General features: G+C 44.1%; 1 protein-coding gene across 1 annotated transcript in view; it reads right to left on the reverse strand.

Moving 5' to 3' along the window:
- Nucleotides 1–21587, reverse strand: part of HSF5 (heat shock transcription factor 5) — a 64061-nt gene that overhangs the window by 33923 nt on the left and 8551 nt on the right. The window contains exons 4-5 of the mRNA XM_067537659.1: nt 11529–12056; nt 9298–9475 (exon numbers count right to left, since the gene is read on the reverse strand). Of these exons, the coding sequence (XP_067393760.1) occupies nt 9298–9475; nt 11529–12056 (706 nt within the window). The remainder of the gene's footprint in view (nt 1–9297; nt 9476–11528; nt 12057–21587) is intronic.

A 21587-nucleotide genomic window follows, 5' to 3' on the forward strand; every position in this document is an offset into this window, starting at 1 on the left:
TACTGTGAGAGACCATAACAAAAGCTTTGCTAAAGTCAAGGTATATCACGTCCACCGCTTTCCCCACATCCACAGAGCCAGTCACCTCTTCATAGAAAGCAATCAGGTTGGTCAGGCATGACTTTCCCTTGGTGAATCCATGTTGACTGTTCCTGATCACCTTCCTCTCTTCCAAGTGCCTTAAAATGGATTCCTTAAGGACCTGCTCCATGATTTTTCCAGGGATTGAGTTGAGGCTGGCCGGTCTGTAGTTCCCTGGATCCTCTTTCCTCCCTTTCTTGAAGATGGGAACTATATTTGCTTTTTTCCAGTCCTCAGGGACCTCCCCCTGTTGCCACGAGCTTTCAAAGATAATAGCCAATGGCCCTGAAATCACCTCAGCCAACTCCCTCAGCACCCTCGAGTGCATTGCATCTGGCCCCATGGACTTGTGTATGTCCAATATTTCTAAATAGTCTTGGACCTGTTCCTTCAGCACTTCGGGATGTTCACCTCCTTCCCATTCTGTGCCGCCCAGTGCAGTAGTCTGGGAGCTGACCTTGTCTGTGAAGACAGAGGCAAAAAAGGCATTGAGTACCTCAGCTTTCGCCACATCCTCTGTCACTAGGTTGCCTCCCTCATTCTGTAAGGGGCCCACACTTTTTCCCTAATCTTCCTCTTGTTGGTAACATACCTGTAGATACCCTTTTTGTTCCCCTTCATGTCCCTTGCTAGCTGCAAGTCCAATTGTGCTATGGCCTTCCTGATTTCATTCCTGCATGTTCGAGCAGCATTTTTATACTCCTCCCTAGTCATCTGACCAAGCTTTCACTTCTTGTAAGCTTCTTTTTTGTGTTTAAGTTCATCAAAGACTTCTTTGTTAAGCCAAGCTGGAAGCCTACCATATTTGCTATTCTTTCTGCACATTGGGACGGTTTGTTCCTGTGCCCTCAATAAGGTCTCTTTAAAATACAGCCAGCTCTCTTGGATTCCTTTCCCCCTCATATTAGCCTCTCAGGGAATCCTGCCCATTAGCTCCCTGAGGGAGTCAAAGTCTGCTTTTCTGAAGTCCATGGTCCGTATCCTGCTGTTCTCCTTTCTTCCTTTTGTCAGGATCCTGAACTCGACCATCTCATGGTCACTGGTACCTTTGTTGCCACCCACTTCTACTTTCCCTACCAAATCTTCCCTGTTTGTGAGCAGCGGTCAAGAGAAGCACAGCCCCAGTTGGTTGCTCCAGCACTTGCACCAGGAAGTTGTCTGCAACACTCTCCAAAAAGTTCCTGGATTGTTTGTGCTCTGCTGTATTGCTCTTCCAGCAGATGTCAGGATGACTGAAGTCCCCTATGAGAATCAGGTCCTGTGAACTGGAAACATTCCCTAGTTGACTGAAGAAAGCCTCATCTACCTCGTCCTCCTGGTCTGGTGGTCTATAACAGAAACCCACCACGATATCACCCTCATTGTTCTTGCTTCTAAGCTTAACCCAGCTTAACTATTGTTAACTACTCTTTGAATATGATTTTTCAACCAGCTGTGCACCAACTTTATAATTTTGTCTAGACCACTTTTCCCTAATTTGTTTATGGGAATGTCATGTGGGATTGTATTGAAAGCTTTCTTCTTCTAATAGTGTCACTATGGGTGCTCCACTTCAGGTGTGTCTGCGTCCCTGTGCTGCTGATTGGATAGCAGTATCCATTGTGTCCACACATGTGCTGTCACTCCTCATGCTGCACCACAAGGCTAGTCATTGCGTGAGGGCTAACTATCCTCAGTTCCTTCTCAACTGCCCCGGCTAGAGACAGCATTTTGCAGTCCATTAGTTCCCATTCAACTGTAAATCTTTTACTTTTCAAACATTCAGTTTGCTTCTTTTATCTTTTTATTTGGTTGTGCCTTTAAAAAAAGAAAAAAGACATTGCTGTGTGTTGTCCCCAGCATGGGGGGAACCCCTGGACAAGGGTGTGCCCAGCTCTCTGGCTTCAAGAAGTGTCACACTTGCAGTGAGGCAATCCCGGTCGCAAACAAGCACCCTCAGGACATTCGTTGTCTGGGTGAAGTTCACAGCCAAAGCAAAAGTTCCCTATGCCAGCAGATTAGACCAAAATCCCACAAAGACAGAGTTTCACCAGAAGGTCATCTTTACGGAGAAGGCTCTCTGACCAAGCCCTCGAATGGGTGAGAGTCTTCCCCACAGCCTTCTACGTTGAAAGCAGCAGGTCGAAAAGATGGTCAGAAGACAGAGCCAGGAGCCCTACTAGCGAGCCCAGGGATAACCGAAAACAATCTCCATTTCGCTCAGTATCCTTGGCACTGTCAGCACCAAGACAAGCCAGTGCCCAGGTCAGGTACCATTGATAGGCCCATGGACCCTTTGGACACGGGCACCGAAGCTGCAGTACTAAAAGACAAGTGTACATATCCTGAGATGCTCCTGGTACGCGATTCTGTTTCGGTATCACCAGCAACACCAGCTTATTCAACACTGGAGAGGTCGGCACAGGCAAGACCTTACCATTGGCATCGCCGCTGCTAGGGCAGTTGGTACCGACACATGGCCCGCAGTCTAAAGACCAAACCATGTTAGAGAGCCCTGACTCTCTGCACTCCTGCACTGGAGCTCTGGAACCATGCCAATGCATCCCTTGTGGGATGGTTGCCACATCTAAATGACCTGAAAGTACAAGAAAAATTGTCACTTTCAGAGACATACCATATCAACCTCCTCGAGTTGAGGGTGGTCAGGAATGCCTGCGCTCACTTCCTGCCCTGCTCCTAGTAGGGTCTCGCATAAAAGTGCTATGGACAACATAGTCTGAATGTATTCTATCAATTGACAAGGGGGAGTCAAATTGTCCTCCCTGTGCTGGGAAGCGATGAAGCTGTGGAACTGGTGCCTCGCTTACAATATCACTCTGTCTGCAGCTTATCTCCTAGGCACTCAGAATTCATTAGCAAGCAGTCTGAGCCACAGGTTCCCATATGACCACGAAGAGCATCACCCAGAACAGAGAACTCGGAGCACCACAAAAAGCTTCATCCCAATTTCTTAAGAGTTAGGGTGTACTCGAGAATATGAGGGAGAGATGCCATGACTGGAGAGGTTTGCCTGGGTGAGCACTAAGCCTGGAACCTAGTCCATTTCTGGGTAAGTGTGATGTGTGGAGGACTTTCTACTATATAGCAGGATCTCCTGTACCTCTTTTTGAGTACAGAAATTGTAGATGTTGGAACCACGTAGCAGCCAAGTCTTGAGGTGGAGGGTCTCCAGGTTGGGATATAGCGGGAGTCCCTTGTCCTGAGAGAGGAGATGCAGCGTGACCTGAAGGGAAAAATCGGTGGGCACATGGCAAGCTGCATCAGGTAAGGATACCAGGTCTGCCTCAGCCACATGGGGGCAATGAGGATCATGAGCGTTCTGTCCCTCTTTATCTTTAACAAGACCTTTGGTAGAAGCGGAAATGGGGGAAAGGCATAAAGATGTTCCTTGTCCCAGGGGAGAAGAGCATCACCCAGAGAGCGCTGGCTGATTCTTGTTCTGGAGCAGTACCGCTTGCACTTTGTGTTCTGATGAGTGGCAAACAGGTCTATGGATGGTGTTCCTCTGAGAGGGCTTACAAGACCCGCTTTCAAGCCTCTGGTCACCTGTTCACTGTCACATCTATTGATGAAAACATTCTTCTTAATTGCAATTACGTTGGCTAGAAGGATTGGGGAAATAGCAGTCCTGATGGCACATTCCCCATATCTGATATTCTTCCCAGATAAGGTCACACTTAGACCTCACCTGAAGTTTATTCCTAAAGTTGCCTAATCATTCCACATGAACCAGTCCTGTAGGAAGGTGCTGTAGCCTCCCCGGAGTCTGGACCCTAGGAAGGGCTGCAGCGACCCGGCCGGACAGAAACAGCCCACAATATTCCGGCTGCCGGACACCTAGGCATCGATAAAACTCTCGCCTGAGTCCTCGCCCGGTTTTACTGGTCGGGGGTGCACCGGGAGGTCCAGGACTATTGTGCCTCCCCTCCCGAATGCCAACGAGTGGCCCGGGCAGAAGTTCCACGAGCTCTACTCGTACCACTTCCCTTGGTGGGGAGTCCATTCGAACGAGTGCCCATAGACCTGGTGGGACTATGGAAGACAATGTCACCCGCTTCCTGAAAGCCATCCCCCTGAAGAACGCCACCGCCCGCACAGTGGCGGGATGGTCAAAGTGTTTGCCCAGGTGGGCCTGCCCCGGGAGCTATTGACGGATCAAGGGACAAACTTCACCTCCCGGCTCCTGCAGGAGGTCTGTGCCATCCTCGGGGTCCAGAAGCTCCGGACCTCAGTCTACCACCCCCCAGATTGATGGCCTGATGGAGCATTTTAACTGTACCCTAAAGCACATGCTGAGGAAGTTTCCCCCCAGAAAACCTGCGGCGGTGGGACCAGCTGATCCCACCCTTGCTCTTGGCTATCCGGGAGGTCCCTCAGGCCTCCACACAATTTTCCCCCTTTGAATTGCTATACTGCCGTCAACCCCGGGGCATCCTGGACTTAATGAAGGAGCAATGGGAGCAGACCCCGTCGCCAACCAAGGGAATGCTCCAATACGTCCTCGAGCTCCAGGAACACCTGCACCAGGCAGGGATGTTGGCCCAGGAAAATCTTCAGGCCACCCAGAAGAGTCAGGCCAAGACATACAAGAGGTGGAGCCCGGGTCCGTTCCTTCAAACCTGGGCAGCGGGTCTTGGTACTACTATCCTCGACGGAGTTGAAGTTGCTGGCCAAACGGCAAGGACCCTACGAGGTCCTTCGACCCATTGGGCCTGTGAATTATGAGATCCACCAGCCTGACCAGAAAAAAAAGAAACAAGTCTACCAGCAAGTTAAAGAAGTATGGGTTGGATGAATGGACTATAAAATGGATAGAGAACTGGCTAGAGCATAGGACTCAACAAGTAGTGATCAATGGCTCCATGTCTAGCTGGCAGCCGGTCACAAGCGGAGTGCCCCAGGGGTCGGTCCTGGGGCCGGTTTTGTTCAACATCTTTATTAATGATCTGGAGGATGGGGTAGATTGCACCCTCAGCAAGTTTGCAGATGACACTAAGCTAGGGGGAGTGGTCGATACCCTGGAAGGTAGGGATAGGATACAGAAGGATCTAAACAAACTGGAGGATTGGGCCAAAAGAAATCTGATGAGGTTCAACAAGGACAAGTGCCGAGTCCTGCACTTTGGACGGAAGAATCCCATACACAGCTACAGACTGGGGACTGATGAGCTAGGCAGCAGTTCTGCAGAAAAGGACATGGGGGTTACAGTGGATAAGAAGCTGGATATGAGTCAGCAGTGTGCCCTGGTTGCCAAGAAGGCTAATAGCATATTGGGCTGCATCAGTAGGAGCATTGCCAGCAAATCACGGGAAGTGATTATTCCCCTCTACTCAGCATTGGTGAGGCCGCATTTAGAGTATTGTGTCCAGTTTTGGGCCTCCCACTACAAAAAGGATGTGGAGAAGTTGGAGAGAGTCCAGCGGAGGGCAACAAAATGATTAGGGGGCTGGAGCACAAGACTTATGAGGAGAGGCTGAGGGAACTAGGCTTGTTTAGTCTGCAGAAGAGAAGAATGAGGGGAGATTTGATAGCAGCCTTTAACTACCTGAAAGGGGGCTCCAGGGAGGATGGAGCTAGGCTGTTCTCAGTGGTGGCAGATGACAGAACAAGGAGAAACAGTCTCAAATTGCAGTGGGGGAGATCTAGGTTGGACATTAGGAAAAGTTTTTCACTAGGAGGGTGGTGAAGCACTGGAATGGGTTACCTAGAGAGGTGGTGGAATCTCCATCTTTAGAGGTTTTTAAACTGCGGCTTGACAAAACCCTGGCTGGGCTTATTTAGCTGGGGTTAGTTCTGCTTTGAGCAGGGGATTGGACTAGATGACCTCCTGAGGTCCCTTCCAACTCTATGATTCTATGATAATAGTTCTCTCTCAAATTGGAAGGAGGTATCTAGTGATGTCAGGCAGGGATCTGTCTTAAGTCCAACACTATTCAATATTTTTAGTAATGACTTGGGTAACAGTGGACGGTATGTTTATAAAATGTGTGGATCTCACCAAGCTGGCAGGGGTTTCAAGCACTTTGCAGGACAAGATGAGAATTCAAAATGATCTTGACAAACTGGAGAGTTGGTCTGAAATCATCTAGATGAATTTCAACAAAGACAAGTGCAAAATACCACCAGCTAGGAAAGAAAAATAAAAAGTATACAACTACAAATTGGGGAACAACTGGCTAGGCAACAGTAAAGTTCAAAAGAATCTGGGAGTCATCACAAATTTAATATGACTCAAAAGCGTGATGCAATTGTGAAAAAGGCTAATATTCTGGACTGCTTTAACAGGAGTGTCATATGTAAGACATAGGAGGTAACTGTCCTGCTCTACTCAGCACTGGTGATGCCTCAGCTGAAGTAATATTTCCAGTTCTAGGTGCCATACTTCAGGAAAGATGTGGATAAATTAGAGAGAACAGAGGAGAATTACAAAAATGACCTGACCTATGAGGAAAGGTTAAAAAATAACTGGGCATGTTTAATCTTGAGAAAAAGACTGAGGGGGGATCTGATGAGAGTCCTAAAATACGTTAGCAGCTATTATAATGAAGACAGTGATCAGTTGTTCTTCACGTCCACTGAAAGTAGAAGTAGTAAAAGGCTTAATCTGCAACAAAGGAGATTTAGAAAGTATTTCCTAATATCTAACCTAACAATAAGGATAGTTATATACCAGGATAGCTTACCAATGGAGGTTGTGGAATCCCCATCATTGCAGGTTTTTAAGAACAGGTTAGATAAACACCTTTCAGGGATGGTCTAGGTATGCTTGATCCTGCCTTGAGGGCAGTGATGGGGGAAATAATAGATGATCTCTCAAGGTCCAGTCTAGCCTTACATTTCTATAAGTGCTGGTGCCAATGATGCAGAATAACATGGTTCCAATGCTAGAAGCATGGGAGTGGATAGCAGCACTATAGAAGATGCTCATCTCTGAACTATTGCCAGTGGGGGTACTGACGTGAGTACTTCACAGTGTGGGTAAGTGGAGACTCAGTTTTGACAGACCCAAAAGGTCCTTTGCATCTGCATATGCCCCTGGAGTACTCCAGTCAGTAATGGTCTTGAATCTACTACAGTCTCAATGGATGTAGCTGGTCTCAACAGCCCCAAGGAGTCAATGGTTCCAATCTGTGAGTGACACTATGAGACTGTTCTGGGGAGCAGTGGAGCTGATGCCCGCCTCTAACCTCAATGCTGTGAGGGTGGATATCAAGTCCCACACTGTAGACAAAAGAAGTACTCTTCTTAGGCTTCGGACCCCTAGCTTGTGCCAAATGCTTACATTTCTTACTGAGAAGGCTCAGAGAAGGAGATTTCTGCTTCTTCCGTAGTCAGAACAATAAGATGCCAAGGCACTACCAACAGGGTAGTGGATGAACTGCACTGGACAGACCTAGTGAGCTCCACTGCTAGTAGAAGTACAGTGTCCATTAGGTCAGTAGTTCTCAACCCATGATCCATGGACCCTTAGGGGTTCGCCATTATAATGAAGGGGGTTTGCACACAGATTGCTCCCTCCCAGAGGTGACACTTGGGGGGAGCACGTGGAGTCACGTCTCCCCACATTTCTGTCCTTCAAAGGGACCAATCCAGAGGGACTACCGCAGACTGCTCCAGAGGGCAATGGGCGTGGGAGACAAGGCTTTGGCCCACCTCTCCCTGTAACGCGCAGCAGCAAGGAGGTAGTGGCTCCCCCTGGCAGCCACACTCACTGCATGTCCATGCTACATGGGGAGGGAGGAAGCACCAGGGAAGTTGGCCAAGCCTCCTCCCTCCCACACTACATGGCGCTGCTTCACCTTCACTGTTGCTCGAGTCCCAGCGCTTCCCACTGCCTGCTTTGCAGACCAGCCACTGAAGTGAGTCATGAGGTGGAGGTAGCGCTCCCTCCCTAAGTCCAGCCACACATGGCTGGCCAAGCCCCTCCAGCGTACCTCCACAGTCATCTCTGGTCCCTCTCCTGCAGCTACAGCTGTCGGATCCCTCCCACCCCAGCCTACCAGGTAAGTGGAGCCAGCAAGCACCTCTCAAGAGGCCTCAGTGCCCAGATAGAAGGGGTGACAGGGCCAGGGGAGGGGGAAATGCCCGCAGGCAGGGTCTGACTGATGGGCTGACACTGCATCCCAGACCTTCACCAGCTGCTCTGCTATCATGACAGGGAGCGCAACACTGCCCCCCACCTTGAGTGTGAGGCCATAGGTACCTGCTCCAGGACCCCCCCCCAAATGATCTCCCCAGTACACACACACCCCTCCAGTGCCCCCCAAACAACACCTAGCAATGCTGTAATTTATCATTAGTATCAGTTAAGTGTCAGTATTTTAATTTGTTTTGATTTTTGTTGATCTATTCAAATAATTTCTCTACAGTAATATTTGTGATAACTATTAAAGTAATGTAAAAAAACAAATTATGAGCAACAAAATAATGAGAAGGGAGTTGGAGGTCCACAGGTTTGTTTATTTAAGTGTAGGGATCCCTGGGTAAAAAAAGGTTGAGAACCAATGCATTATGTAATCCCGGAGGCACATGTCCCCCAACTTGGGCGCCCTTTTCTTAGAACCTCTGCAAATAGGACACACATCTCTAATGTGACCCCGCCCCTTCCCAAACAAGAATGAGGGTCACTACTGGGCATCAACACCCATCACTCCAATCAATATTTAAATCCAGGAGACTTTGGCATAAGCACTCCCAGTACCAAGCAGAGCTCAAACAATAAAAAAAAGTTGTGTGGTAATCAATTAAGATTGAGCTAATTATTCCACCTTAACAAGAAATATTCTAAAAAAAAGTCACCTGAAGTGACAAACTATTTAGGGCTTGTCTACAGATAAAAATTGTCCTGAATTAACCATATCAAGATAGTTTAACTATACCAATATTGTTAAAGCAGTACAACCCACCTAGTATGAACAAGTTATATCAGTTTTAAAGTGCTTATGGAACAGTTTATACCAGTATAACTTATTCCCCTTTGCATACAGGAATAAAGCACCTTTATACCACTACAAATGCGCCAACACTGGGAGTTGTACTGGTATAATTATTTCAGTTAAAAAAAATATATTACACCCTTAACGAAAATAGATATACTGGTATAACTTTCAAATGTAAACCAAGCTATATTGTTCATCATTCTCTCTGTCTTGACTACATGGCTCCTTAGTCACCAGTCACATTAAACAATGGAAAAGCTATAGGCCCAATTCTTACCAGGAGACTTGCCCTTCTGTGAACTGTTTCTTCTCTCTCTGCACCTGGCTTGTATGGATGGAGCTGTTTCTTTGACAGATTTGCTCACAGGTCTCACCTCTGAAATAAGGAATCCTACCTGCTCCGAAGACAAAACTGTCTCTGACGGACTCGTTTGACACTTAATACTTGGATCCACCTTAAAAAAAAAAAAAAAAAAAAAAAAAAAAAAACCCACTCAATACTTCCTGTTATCACTTTCGGGAATTTATTGCAGATAAATATTTCTCTCTCATGGAAAGTCCAGTTCAAGGGACATTCCATAAACAGAAAACACTACTTGGAGCATAGGTGCCATAAAGTGGTCCAATGTTACTCGGCACAGCAGTCTGAATTTTCATAAGGTATAAACTGTGTAAAATAAATGTAAAAATAAAAGCTCTCTTTTTTAAAATTGGTATTTCTGAGCATATTGCTGATCTGTAATATCACATCAGCAATGTGAGCTCTATCCTAATATAATATTTAACACAAAAAAAATCATTTTCAAGGTCAGATTTTTAAACTTGTGCTCAAGAACGTGTAACTGCATACTCCAATGACCAGTAAGGCATCTAGCCACTTGCATGCACAATTGCTCCAATTCTATGTGCATTTCTAAAAATGGTTTTACGTCGAATATTTAATCAAAGTGATCTTTCATGCAGTAACATTCTTCTGTTTAAGTAAATATTACAAAATAAAAACTAGTTTTTAGACTTTTTCATTGTACCAGCATATACTAATATCTCAAGTAACTTTACTGTTCAGCAAGATAGTTGTCAGCTGCAGTCTCAGAGTGCCAGAACATGTCTAATCTATTAATTACACATTAAAATAAACTGGGGTGAGAGTGTAAGCAATAAGGGGACAAGATGTCTGGCCACAATTGTTTGTTGGTATCTCGGTATATCTTTGTTTTGAGACGCTCGTGAAAAATTTCAGTTGAAAAAAAGTTTTTCTGAAGGTTAAAATAGAGGGGTTATTTCTTTAACTACAACTATAACACTTAATGTAATGTTAAAATGGCCTTGAACCTACAAGTGCTGAAAAGATGTGAATAGTTGTTACTCTCCAATGCAAGCATAAATGGAAGCACATGCATGGTCCAAGTACGATTAAATGTAGAATTAGTCAGATTATAGGCTCCCCCACCCCCGGCTAAAAGTTTTATGAAAGCTTTTTTAAACAATTGTTTGAGAAAACTTTTCCGTGAAAAATAAAACTCTGGCGAAAGCCTGAAATCCAAAATATCTTGATTTGGAAGTGCTGCCATAGTTCCTCATGCTCCCGTTCTCCTCCAATGGCTGGGCTCCATGATCAGACATGACAATTCCATCTCCTCTCGTGGTGAGGGGAAGCAGTTGCACAATGGAAGTCTCTGGCCATGGTTCAACATGAAAGATGTAGTTGAGCAGGGGAGCTCAGCCCATAGAGGAGAAAGGGATATTAGGAAACTAAATTTCAACTTCCATGAGATGCCACAATTGGATACCCATATCAAAATGTTTCAGTTTTTTGGTGAAATAATCTAAGCTTTCTAAGGAAAGCTTTTTGTTTTAAGCACTCATGCTCTCTCTCCAGTGTAAAAAGTAAAAGATGGAAGTAGACCAAATGGGCTGGGAAGACCTGGATTTAATCACAATCTCATGATAAACAGGTGCTTAACTCTATATTTCATATCTGAGGCCTCACTTCTAGGCAGAAGTAACTTGGCAGACACACACCAGCGCTTTCATTAATACAAGATACATGTATCCTGCACATCTTGTCCTGCTCATCTCTTTTACCTTTCATGTCTAGAAATAACAATCAAATCCATTATGGGATATTACAATATATAGGGTTCAGAGAAATCTTTCCTCAGTGAAACAAAAAAAACTGAGTTAAATAGTTTGCATAAACTAAGAACACTAAGTCTCCCCAATTAATTGCTCAGGATTTTGGAATAACACTTACAGCGACAGAAGATATAGTAAATACTACGGGTCAGATCCCAATGGAATGATGCGGATTTACATTAGCTGGGAATTTTACCCTAGATATCCAATCCAGCCAACCCTTTTGTTTCTTACAGCTTTACATAAATTACTTCAATGGGACTACTCACACAAATAGTTTGTAGGTCTAGGCCCTCGCTGTGCTATAGTGCGGTTATCACAGCAGAATATCCTGTACAGGAACACATGCTGCAGTCTTTCTTTACCCCTTACCTGCTGTGGACTGAAAGGCAGTCCCTCCTGAACAAACACCAAAGAAGACTGAGCTGAAACATGGTTCATCTGTTCTTTCAATTTTGCATGTGCTTCCTGTGTGGCTGCAGGTTCCTGCACTATTTGAGCAGCAGCACTCTCTACAGGTTCGGTGGTGTGGATAGTGTAAATAAATTCAGAAGACTGTGGCAGAGAACAGGCTATTGCTTGATCTGTTCCCACCATAAATGTTGTAATTTCAGAACCTACAGGTGTAAGAGGCTCCAGTTGACTGGTGTGACTTGAGGAATGTGCATCATTATTCCCAGGATTAACTATCAATTGCTGGCCTGTATTAGGCTGTGGGGTTGGACACTGGTTCTCCACAGGTTCCACCTTCACCATCTCCAGCTTAGGGGATGAATGCATCTCATCTACAATCTGAAAGACAGCCTCTAAATTTACTTCTGTCTTCTTGTTTTCATCAGCTGTATTGCATGGCCAGTTAGATGACAAAAATTCAACTGGATAAGATTGCATTGGAGGATTCTGGGAAAACAAAATGCAGTGAACTGGAATAAGAAAAATATTACTACAATATTAGATATATTGAAAGTTTCTTAGATTCATAAATTCCAAGGCCAGAAGGGACAATTATGATCATCTAGTTGTACCTTCTGTATATCACAGGCCACAGAGCTTCCCCCAAAATAATTCCTAGAGCATATCGTTTGGAAAAACACCCAATCTTGATTTAAAAATGGTCAGTGATGGAGAATCCACCATGACCGTTGGTAAGTTGTTCCAATGCTTAATTACTTTCACAGTTAAAAATTTACACTTTTTTTCCAGGCCGAATATGTCTAGCTTCAACTTCCAGGTATCCGATCATGTTATATCTTTCTTTGATAGACTTAAGAATCCATTATCAAATATTTATTCCCCATGTAGGTACTTCTAGACTAATCAAGTCACCCGTTCACCTTCTCTTTGTTAAACTAAATAGATTGAACTCCTTGACTCTGTCACTATAAGGCATGTTTTCTAATCCTTTAACCGTTCTCTGGCTCTTATCTGAATCCTCACCAATCAATCAACATCCTTCTTAAACTGTGGACACCAGAACTGGACACACTACTCCACCAATGGCAGATACAAAGGTAAAATAACTTCTCTACTCCTAACCGAGATTTCCCTAGTTAAACATTCAAGGAAAGCAATTAGCCCTTTCGGCTGCAACACCTAACTAGGAGCTCATGTTTCAGCTGATTAGAATCATAGACAATTAGGGTTAGAAGGGACCTTAGGAGGTCATCTAGTCCAGCATCTAGTCAAAGCAGAACCAACCCCAACTTCTTCCCAGCCAGGGCTTTGTCAAGTTGGGCCTTAAAAACCTCTTATGGATGGAGATTCCACCACCTACCTAGATAACCCATTCCAGTGCTTCACCACCCTCTTAGTGAAAAAGTTTTTCCTAATATCCAACCTAGACCCTCTCCACTTCAACTTAAGAACATTGCTCCTAGTTCTGTCATCTACTACCAATGAGAACAGCCTAGCTCCATCCTCCCTGGAACATCCTTTCAGGTAGTTAAAGGCTGCTATCAACTCCCCCCTCATTCTTCTCTTTTGCAGACTAAACAAGCCTTGTTCCCTCAGCCTCTCCTCATAAGTCATATGCTCCAGCTCCCTAATCAATTTTGGTGCCCTCCACTAGACTCTTTCAACCACAACTCCCAAATCTTTTTCAGAGTCACTGCTTCCCAGGATAGAGTCCCTTCTTGTGTAAGTACATCTATATTCTTTGTTTCTAGATGTATACATGTATACTAAACCGTATAAAAATGTATAGTGTTTGCTTCAACCCATCTTACCAAGCAATCTAGATAGCTCTGAATCAGGGACCTATCCTTTTCATTATTTACCACTCCCCTAATTTTTGTTTCATCTACAAACTTTGTAGCTGTTGATTTTATGTGGTCTTCCAGATCATTACTAAAATGTTAAATAACATAGGGCCAAGAACTGATCCCTAGAGGATCACCCTAGAAACACACCTGTTCAATGATGATTCCCCATTTACAATTACATTGTGAGACCTATTAGTTAGCCAGCTTTTAAAATCCATTTAATGTGTGCCATGTTGGTTTTGCATCTTTCTAGTTTTTTAATCAAAATGTCATGCAGTACCAAGTCAAATGCCTTACAGAAGTCTAAGTGTATTGTATCAACACTATTATCAACCAAACCTAAGATCTCATCAAGTTCTTAGTAGTGTCTCAGGTCCATCAATTACTTCCCCTTAAATACCTGCCTTGCACTTTGCATGTCCATTTTTGCCCCATTCTCTGTCCTCCTAGAGGGAAGTCTGGACAGCATCTCATTTTTGTTAATGAAGAGGGAGGGCTGGTGTGCTCTCTCTCTCTCTCTCTTTTTTTTTTTTTTTTTTTAAGGTAAGATTAAAGAAATTTAAGCAAGTCTCTGATAATTTGAGAAGAAAATTGTCACTATAGAGTACAGAAAACTTCATCACACCATGGAATGAAGGCCATAGTTGTGATGCCCAATACTCCCTCCACCTCCCAATATCTTGGGCTGCTAATCCTCCTTCCAATACTGGCCTATAGTATATCTTTCATTACATTAAGCCTAGGAAATTTGTTTGCCTCCAAATAAATTGTAAAATTGTAAGTAATAATTCAGTAGGAATTTCTTATAGAACTGTTTGCAGTAGGAATGTAATCCTAGGGAGAAGGTTCATTTCCACCATTGTGATTCTACCAGTCAAGGATATTACCATCCTGCCCCATTTTATCATATTTTTAAAAAGTTTTTACAATAGAGTTATGTAATTCACATTCTGTACATTTCCCCAATAGGGGTCCATATCGCCTTGAAAAGACTTTTGAGATTTCCCCTGCCCCCCAATAAAATTTAATCTTTTTTAAAGCAATTTTTCAGCATCTTGGTTTAATTTAAATGCCAGATGCCATCCTCATTAATATAGGTGATAGGTATTTGCCTGTCCAAACAGCCGCTGCCAGAAGCTCCCGCTCCATCTCTCCACCCCAGGCCCCGCTCTTGCCTCTTTGCCCCTCCTCCCCCAAAGCCTCTCACTCACTTGTGCCTCTTCGCCCCCTCCCCTGAGAGGCAGGAGTGGCAGGTGGAGGAGGGGGCCAAGAGGATTGAGCAGCAGGCAAAGGAAGGGATCTCGGGAGAATGGCGGAGCAGGAGGCGGGACACAGTTTGTGCGTCGGTGCCACCCCACTCAGCCTCCCTGAAGGCAAGATCACGTGCTGCCCATGCTCACGAATATAAAAATGAATAACTGGCAATATTTAACTGTTGGGTATTTTGTGTCTTGCCTTATTGCCTAGGCTGCCGTAGCAACAGAGCTTAGTTTGTTGCCATAGCAATAGAGTTAGACTATTAAGGGATAGCTCAGCCAGTCCTGGCTGGTTTTTGTGTAGTTCAATAAAGACTTTTCATGGGTTTGCATCTCTCTGTATTCCGTGCTGATTTCTCTCTGAATACAAGTAATTTCCAAGGATTTACCATAACAAAAGTGGCAACAGAGGAGGGGATCAACCTGTGCTGCACCAGCAAAAAAGTCAAAGTAAGGGGGGGGGGGGGGGAGGAATTTTTTTTGCTGTTTTGGGGGCAGGGCTGTTTACACTGACAGTTCAAACTGAAACTAAAAGAAGACTCTGCTTTATTCTGACCAAAATGAAGCAGAGACTGGGAATGGGGAAAAAAAACACAAGCAGTGCTAGTGAATGGAAATCACCAGCAATTGTGTGTGAATAACTCCAACACACATGAATAAAAGACACTAAAAGAGGGACAGCAATGGCTACATTTATGGGGCCCCTGGGACTTTCTGATGAGCCTCTAGAGGAATGGAACTCATATACTGAGTATTTTCAGCTTGCAAATGAAATTACAGATGCAAAGAAGGTGCCCATTTTCTTAAGTGTTGTAGGAGTGAAAACGTATACTTTATTGCGCAGCTTAGTGCACCCTGATAAGCGAGAGACAAAAATCTTACAGTGACATTGTGAAAATCCTGGTGGCACATTTCTCTCCAAAACTGCTGATAATTGCAGAGAGATTAAGGTTCCACAAAAGGAATCAAGAAGAAGGTGAAACAATTGTGCAATTTGTAGCAGCTCTGAAGAAGCCTGCTGAGCATTGTGAATTTAATGATGTGTTAAATGACACCCTACATGATAGGTTAGTGTGTGGTCTGCACAATGAAGCAATACAGAAGTGCCTATTGACAGAGGCCCAGCTCACCTGGCATAAGGCCATTGAAATTGCACTCTCTCTGATGCGGGCCGCAAAGGAAGCCCAACAGCTTAGTGCATCAACTAGAGTGCATAAGGTGTCACAAGAACCTACCCACAAGACAGTGGAGAGCCAGGAATGCTACGCTGTGGAAAGCCAGGTCACCATGCATCAGAATGCTGGTGTAAAGACCTAGAGTGTCGACAATGTGGCAAAAAGGGACACAAAGAGCGTGCCTGCGAACAAAAGAAAGAAGAGTCAAACAGAACGGGCAAACCAGAGAAAAAGAAGCCTGCTGCCTGTCTGACCAAAAAGGAAAATCTGCACGCGGTAGAGCAGACTCAGGATGATCAAAGTGACACCCAGTCAGAAGTAGTGACACTCCATGTCTTGTCCATGGCAGTTGGCTCACATAAATACTGGGTAACCCTGCTGTTGAAAGGTAAACCTGCACGCATAGAACTGGACACCGGCGCAGCAGTTTTGCTGGTCTCAGACACTGTGTATAAGGAGAAACTAAAGCATCTTCCACTGGCAAAAACTGTTCTGAAGAGGTACACTGGAGAAACTGTACCCATGTTGGCCACTACTGATGTTAAGGTGGAGCTCAATGGACAGACTGTGAAATTGCTACTGTTTGTGGTGGAAGGCAATTACCCAGCCTTAATGGGAAGGTCATGGCTTAGAAAGATCCAGCTGAACTAGGCAGAAGTGCACAGGATGGCTAAAGAAGAAACAGGTCTGACAGCTATATTAAAGAAACATTCTGCTGTTTTTGGAGAGGACCTGGGAAGTATGAAGGGAATCACTGTGAAATTGAACATTAAGCCTGATAGCCAACCAAAATGTCTGAAAGCCAGAACCGTGCCATATGCCATCAGATCAAAAGTTGAAGTGGCCCTGGAGCACCTGGTCAAAAATGGCGTCCTAGTACCAGATACCCACAGCCAATGGGACCCCAATTGTTCCAGAACTGAAGAAAGATGGCTCCATTCAGATTTGTGGGGATTTTAAGGTCACTGTTAACCTGGTGGTGTGTGCAGAGCAATACCCTCTTCCTTGCATTGATGACCTCTTCGCTGGCTTGACTGGTGGCCAAAAGTGCAGGAAGATTGATCTGAGTCAGGCGTATTTAGAGATGCATGTCGATGAGAAGTCGCAAGAGCAGTTGACTATACTGACAAAGGGTTGTACTGATACTGTCGCTTGCCCTTTGGAATAACGTCTGCTCCAGCTTTGCTCCAGAGGGCTATGGACCAGATCTCGAGTGGCTTGCCAGGAGTCCAGTGCTATCTTGACGACATCCTGGTGACTGGAAAGAATGAGGAGGATCAACTTAAGAACTTGGAGGCTGCCTTACAAAGACTGGAAGAATATGGCCTATGAGTCCGCAAAGACATATGTGAATTCTCCAGCCCTCTGTTGAATATTTGGGGACAGATCACAGATGCTACTGGCCTTCCTAAGGCTCCTGCAAAAGTCAAGGCTATTGTGGAAGCTCCACCTCCTCAAAACGTAAGCCAACTTCGCTCTTTTTTAGGACTATTGAACTATTATGGAAAGTTTATTCCACAGTCAGCAACACTACTAAAACCACTACATGAACTTCTTGGCCAGAACGAGGTCTGGAAGTGGACTGAAGCCTGTGATGTTGCATTTAACAAGGTTAAACGCGCACTGCTAAATTCAAAGGTTCTGACACATTTTGATGCATCCTTACCTCTATAATTGGCCTGCAATGCCTCCCCCTATGGAGTGGGAGCGGTCGTGTCAGACATTATGCCTTCGGGAAAGGAGAGACCTGTTGCTTTTGCCTCACTCATCTTAAGCAAAGCAAAAACTAGCTATGCCCAAATCAAACGTGAAGAACTGGGAATCGTTTTCGGTATCTGGAAATTTCACCAATACCTGTTTGGACAGAAGTTCACACTTCTCACAGATCATCGACCTCTAACATCAACGTTTGGACCACATACAGGCATACCACCATTGGCTGTTAGTTGTATGCAACGATAGGTATTGTTGCTTTCCACACACGAGATCAAATATCGGAAATCCATGCTGCACTGCGATACAGATGGTCTCTCAAGGCTGCCTTTACCAGTCAAACATCAAGATATTGGCCAGAAAGAAATCTTCTGCTTTGAACAGGTAGAGAACACACCCATCACTGCTACTCAAGGAAAGAAGGCAACTCACGTTGAACCAGTACTGTCCCAAGTTATGGACCTAGTGATGCATGGAACATCTCTATGGGACTCTCAGGTCTCATCCGACCTTCTTCCCTACATGTCCAGGAGGATGGAGTTATCAACCCATTCTGGTTGCTTGTTCTGGGGGATGCGTGTCATTATTCCACCACTACTGAGATCACAGATGTTAGAACAGCTACATTCAGGTCACTGTGCAATAATGCACATGAAAGAAATTGCATGAAGCTACTTTTGGTGGTTTGGCCTGGACAGGGCCATTGAAGAGAAGGCAACAGCTTGTACTTCATGTCAGAGTGTGAGGAACACATCTCAGTTGGCACCCCTACACCCATGGGACTGGCTTGAAAACCTGTGGCAGTGTATTCACATTGATTTTGCTGGTCCATTTGAAGGAAGCATGTTCCTGGTTGTTGTAGACACCCACTCTAAATGGCTAGATGTCTCTGTAATGCCGTTCACTACTGCTGAAAGTACTATCCAGAAACTTGTGTGAAATCTTTAGTCATTTCAGTCTGCAAGAACAACTTGTGAGTGACAATGGATTGCAGTTCTTCTCTCAGGAGTTTGAAAATTTTATGAAAGCAAATGGGATACATAAAATCAGCTCAGCACCATATCATCCATCCAACAATGGATTAGCTAAAAATTTTGTGCAGACCATGAAATAAGCTTTAAGATCTGCAAGGAGACATTCATCCATTCAAAAGCATCTGGACACCTTACTATCCTACAGAAACATACCTCATTTGAGTCCTGAGCCCATTGTTAGACCTGCACCAGTAACACCTTCCAGTGCAAGAACACCAGAAGTCCGCCATAATCCACCTAGAGAGAGAAGACCTCCTCAAAGGCTGGGTCTTTAGCTAGGGCAAACCCACATTACAGGGCAGAACAATCGCCGGGGTTTAGCTGGGAAATGAGGCAGTCTACCTTCATTCCCCAGTTTAGTGATTGTTCTGTTAAATGGGTATTTTCATTAAGGGAGCAGGAATATGTTGTGTATTTTGTGTCTTGCCTTATTGCCTAGGTTGCTGTAGCAACAGAGCTTAGCTTGTTGCCATAGCAATAGAGTTAGACTATTAGGGGATAGATCAGCCAGTCCTGTCTGGTTTTAGTGTAGTTCAATAAAGACTTTTCATGGGTTTGCATCTCTCTGTGTTCCGTGCTGATTTCTCTCTGTATACAAGTACTTTCCAAGGATTTAACATAACAGTAACCAGGACCTAGTCATCCTTTTCCCTTCTGGAACTGTAAAGGTCCCCTCTGAAAAACTGGAACCAAGATCTCATGTCTTTGTGAGTCCTACAGTCACTGAACTCCAAGGACTTGCACAGGAAAGGATGTAACATACTTACTTACAATTTAGGCTTGACCAACAATGAATTCTAAGGTTCTCTTACCCTCTATTCACCCACAAGCGAAAGTGATCAACATGGGAAGAAATATCTTCCTTATTTCAAATTTTAGAATGGCCCAAAGATTCAGTCACCATAAGTCTAGCCGGAGTTGTCAGGTATATTTTTCAAGCACCTGTCATTGTTCTTCACCTTTTGAAGTGTTGTACAACCCTGTTTCAGCACCAGTGGAAAAATACAAAGGCGAGCAGATGCTCTTATATCTTTGAAACAGCGAAGACTTCTAAAGGTAAAGTGAGAGAAACTTGATCCAGGGTTCCAGGCATAATATAATCTCAGAAAAAACAAGGTGTCATCTTGCACAAGTGATATGCAGGACAAGAAAAATTGTATGAACAGTGTCAAACCTTGAGGATGGAAGGGATCACCAAAATCTGTCTTGGTTATATTCAATAAGTTTTTGGAAATGAGGGTAGTTGAGCACAGACAGGAGATATAAAATTCCACATAGCATCATTATACACAAAGTGCCAACAGAATATTAGGATATCATTATGAAAAAGACCCTTATTATTTTAGAAATTTAACTGGGTGTGTAAAACAGGTCCTTGTGATTCAGCCAAATCAGAGATTTTCACTAGCCACTGAAAGATATATGTCCAGTCTATGGACTAGCACTGTACCAAATTTCAAGTTTCTATTTTCAATATAAAGTGGTAGAAGTGTTTATTTAAAAACTATACAACAGTTTTTTCCACTCCCTTCCTTCTAAAGAAGGGGGAAAAAAACCAAGAACCAGTTTTTGCTTAAACTCTACAGGAATATAGAGAAAAACCTAGAAAATTTCAGCCTGAAAAGCGAAAGTCAGACAAAGTTATACGAAACTGAAAACAGGCCTTTTGGAATGGAAATGCTCAGGTAATCATAACTCTGTCATTAAGCACTATAGCCCAGATTTCAAAATATTTAGGTGCAGAAAGAAGCAAATAGGTGCCTAGTGGGATTTTCAAAAGCACCTAAACTGGTTAGGTGCATAACCTGCTTAATCACTTTTCAAAAATTCTACTAGGCACCTATCTACATCTTAAGGCACTTAAATACCTTTGGAAAACCTGGCCCATACAGCTATAATACCATCATGTGTACACAAACATTGGCAGGAGCTGGTAGTAACTCCTACATTTAGAGTGCATAAATCCTTCCATTATAAAGAATCCTCGTAATCTTTTATTTGAAAAGTTCTCACATCTCCACTGTTTACTGCAAGTGTCTGAAGCAGGTGTTTGGTATTCGGAAGGGGGAATCCCCTAACTATAGAGAAATGTCTTTCGTTTGTCCTGCGAAATGCTATTCACATTTGGCAAAGACAAAGTGTTAAAAATCACTATTTCCATTCTCTCACTTGGTTCCTCACAGAAATATTGTCAGTCTGCCAAAAATCACTGAAGATTCGAAGACTGGGCCACACCAATGCCAAAGTAGCAGCAGCAGATAATGCACTGAATACATGTGAGCTGCTGGAGCAACTATAGCAGGAGTGGGTGGAGAGAGCCAGGATTCCCCCACCACCAAACCATCACATGGGCCAGTGTCCCATCACATCCTAGGACCATATGAGCAGAGATCCCCCAACTCCCAGGTGGTGAGGGAGCGGGGTCAGGGAAGGAAGAGAACAGCAGCTCAGTGAAACATGCTGCTACCCATAATGTGATTAGCCAGTGCCTCTTTATATTTCTCCATCACTACACTAATCAGACGACAATTTGGCCCTAAACTTACTTATGTTTCTCCAAGATCATATAAAGGGCCCTGACTAGAGGATTAGAATTGATATGCTTGGGGTTTTGTACATTTGGCAAGAAAGACAACCAGATAATCAGGTTCAGAGAAACCAACCCCTTTTCAGAACACAGAGGGATATACATTCTCAGTTAAACTCACTTAACCAGTCTCATATGAAAAAATACAAGTTCTCCTTCCATTTTAGACCTTTTGATATCCAATAAACACTGGCCCTCCAAGTCAGATACTTCCCTCTTTGTTAGAATCAGATGGGGCATTTGCATATAGTATTTTAGGTAATATTGCCATTTTAATTAGGTTACTCTCCTATTAGAGAGGATGAGAAGAAGCCAACTTAAAAAGTCATCTTTGATTTTGCTAAGCACTAGATAAAGTTCCAGAAGTGCAAATTAGAAGTCCCCTTGGTATGCAGATTAGAGAGA

This window comes from Emydura macquarii, unplaced genomic scaffold (assembly GCF_026122565.2).
Source record: "Emydura macquarii macquarii isolate MOO-44397 ecotype Brisbane River unplaced genomic scaffold, CSIRO-AGI_Emac_v2 contig_450, whole genome shotgun sequence".
Taxonomy (NCBI): Eukaryota; Metazoa; Chordata; order Testudines; family Chelidae; genus Emydura; species Emydura macquarii.